The sequence below is a fragment of the Xiphophorus couchianus genome, unplaced genomic scaffold (assembly GCF_001444195.1).
Source record: "Xiphophorus couchianus unplaced genomic scaffold, X_couchianus-1.0 Scaffold1000116, whole genome shotgun sequence".
In the NCBI taxonomy this organism is placed as follows: domain Eukaryota; kingdom Metazoa; phylum Chordata; class Actinopteri; order Cyprinodontiformes; family Poeciliidae; genus Xiphophorus; species Xiphophorus couchianus.
In genome coordinates this window covers 30001-32747 of record NW_020963029.1, presented here as the reverse complement: position 1 = coordinate 32747, position 2747 = coordinate 30001, and the positions used below count along the sequence as shown (strand labels likewise).

Here is a 2747-nt window from a genome sequence, read left to right as displayed (position 1 = left end):
CTTATTGATCCTACTTTCGAAGCCCCTGTCCCCGGGGAAGTGCCTTTTTGACCGCTTTGACCAATTACGGTTTTCGATTTTTAATTCCTCCTGCGGGCGTCCCAGGAGCCAAACGACCGCACCAGGCTACTCTCCAGACTCTGGCCTTTCCGGCAATATACGGCTTGCCCCGGGGAGATGCGTTTTTAAACATTTTTATGGAAGTCCAACATCACACTAGCCGGACTTCGGGCCTCCGAGGCCCGCCTGCCGGCTCCAGGACCCCCGGCCTGCGACCACCGGCCCGGACAGACATCCACACGACCTCACGCCCCCTCCGATCCGGGGCCTCCCACTGTTAAGCACCCCTACTCGGACTGGACCCCCCCCAGCACGCAAGGCCCGGAGGCTCGTGCCCCTGGTAAGGCAGGCGTTATCCGGTCAAAGACCATCGCGCCGAGTCCGGCCGACACTTAGACATTTTCTCAGCTCCGCGCCCCTGGTAAGGCAGGCGTTATCCGGTCAAAGACCATCGCGCCGAGTCCGGCCGACACTTAGACATTTTCTCAGCTCCGCGCCCCTGGTAAGGCAGGCGTTATCCGGTCAAAGACCATCGCGCCGAGTCCGGCCGACACTTAGACATTTTCTCAGCTCCGCGCCCCTGGTAAGGCGGTGCGACTGGCGTGAGGTGCCTGTCCGAGCCGTCGTGGCCCGGAGTGACTTTCGTTCTGGGCCCCGCGGACGGGGCGGGCCGCCCTAACCCGCCTTAGCATCGTAAGAGAGCCTCCCGCCGTCCGGGGAGGAGCCGCGCGGCTCTCGGGACGGGTGTCCCCGGTCCTCCGGGCCGCAGGGGAGCCCCGGAAGGAAGGCCCGGAGATTCGGCCCCGAAGACGGGGTCGAACGAGGCCAGGTGTCGCCAGTTAGGCTTGATTGGAAGCTGATCAGAAGCTTCCTTGATTGGAGGCCCTGAATTGAGACCAGGTGTTGCTGATTAGGGCTTGATTGGAAACACACCTGCATAAATAGCTGGGCTACTGACGTGCCCTGCTCAGTTGCTATCTGACTCTCGCGGAGTGATGACGGCTTCTAAGTTTAAGAATCGTTGCCCTGTCTGTCAGAGCAAATCTTGGCGCCTGCGGAGCCACTTGGATGACGTTCATAGCGTCAGGAACGCCCAGGAGCGAAGGATCCTGTTGGCGTTTGCCAGAGGGCGAGTGAGTGTTCGCGGCATGAAGTGTCCCATCAGCGGTTGCACTTACGGCGGGTCTAGGGTGGCGCAGCACCTCCTCGACGCTCACCGTGATCTGGGAGCCAAGGAGAAGAGGCGCCATTTGAGAAAGCTGCAGTGGCGCAAAACTCTGAGGCAGGTGAGAGAACTTAGGGCCTCAGGTCCCGACCCGCCGTTAGCCACCAGGTTGGACCTGGACGGTTCAGAGGGCAGCGAAAGCCGCCGCCGCCGCCGCCACCGGCTCCCCGCCTCCCCCCCCTGCTTCTTCCCCTCCCTCGCAGGCTGAGCCCTGCCCCAGCCCTCCCCATTCGACCTCGGCGGACTCCCCTCAGCGACCGGAGACATCTCTTCCCGGCGGGCTTGGCACCAGTGCCGACGTGCCAGCCGCGGGCCCGGTGGTCGAGCTGGAGATGACCGGAGTGCCGCAGACCAGGGCCGAACCCCAGTCCCCATCATCGAGCACGGTTAGTAAGCTGCTTACATTTCCTCCAGTCATCCGTGGCTACCTAGAAGAGTACGACCGGCATCTGACCGGGGCAGTACGCTCGCGGAAGCATCTCGAAAATGTTAAGTCAAAGATGGGTCGAATTGTTGCCTTCCTCAGCTACATGAGCCGTGATAAGACCGCCCTGGGCTCCTGGCGCTTCTTGGATGACGCCGGACGCATAACGGGCTGGCCCGCTGAACTCAGCCGTCAGCAGAAGGCTGTGACTACCGTTAAGGTTTACCTAGTAAACACAACCCAATTCCACGTATACTTCATGGAGACGCCTCCGAGAAGCTCCAGGCTGTCGAAGCGGCAGCTCGTGTCCGTGATGCGAGCTCTGAGGTCGGCTACGTGCCAAATCGGAACGAAGGTGGTGCTTCGGCAGATCAAGGTCAAGTCTGAGAAGCTCCAGCGCTCCGTAACGCCCGACCTTCTCTGCAGATGTCTCGAAAAATCTCAGAGCTGGATCCCCAAACTCTTGCTGAGCTGCTCGCAAAGGAAGCACGACGTGGGAGCGAGACACCTGCTTTACGGATTCGTTGCGCTCTACCTTACTTCTCTCTACGGCCATCGAGCAGGCGTGATGACCAACCTTACCACCGAAGAGGTCCTGGAGGCCGCGAGGGGCACCAGCTCTTCCTCTCCGGGGGTCGTACTCAATGTAAGTCTGCACCCACTAACATGGCGGCTGCTGCTGCTGCTGCTGCTGCTGCTGCTGCTGCTGCTGGCTGCTGCTGCTGGCTGCTGCTGCTGCTGCTGCTGCTGGATGCAGCAGCATCCAGAGCCGTTTAACATTTCTCTCCCTGTCTTCAGGTAAAAAACCATAAGACTGCCCGCGTGTTTGGCTGTGCTCAGGTCTTTCTCACCCACGAGGAACTGGGCTGGATCCAGCGGTGGATGGAGATCAGGGCTCTGCTACGCCCGCGGTGCGATCTGGTATTTTTCAATACCAACCACCGGCACGTGAAAAACATCACCCTGTTCGCGAGGAACGCGTGGGCAGCCATGCTACTGCCAGGCAGACCCTCCCTTACCGACATCCGGACCGCCGTC

General features: G+C 60.8%; 1 protein-coding gene across 1 annotated transcript in view; it reads left to right on the top strand.

Moving 5' to 3' along the window:
* Positions 1–1055: 1055 nt before the first annotated feature.
* Positions 1056–2747, top strand: part of LOC114141485 (uncharacterized) — a 1972-nt gene continuing 280 nt past the window's right edge. Inside the window, exons 1-3 of the mRNA XM_028012043.1 lie at positions 1056–1346; positions 1414–2355; positions 2550–2747. The exon at positions 2550–2747 is cut by the window's right edge and continues 9 nt beyond it. Of these exons, the coding sequence (XP_027867844.1) occupies positions 1056–1346; positions 1414–2355; positions 2550–2747 (1431 nt within the window). The remainder of the gene's footprint in view (positions 1347–1413; positions 2356–2549) is intronic.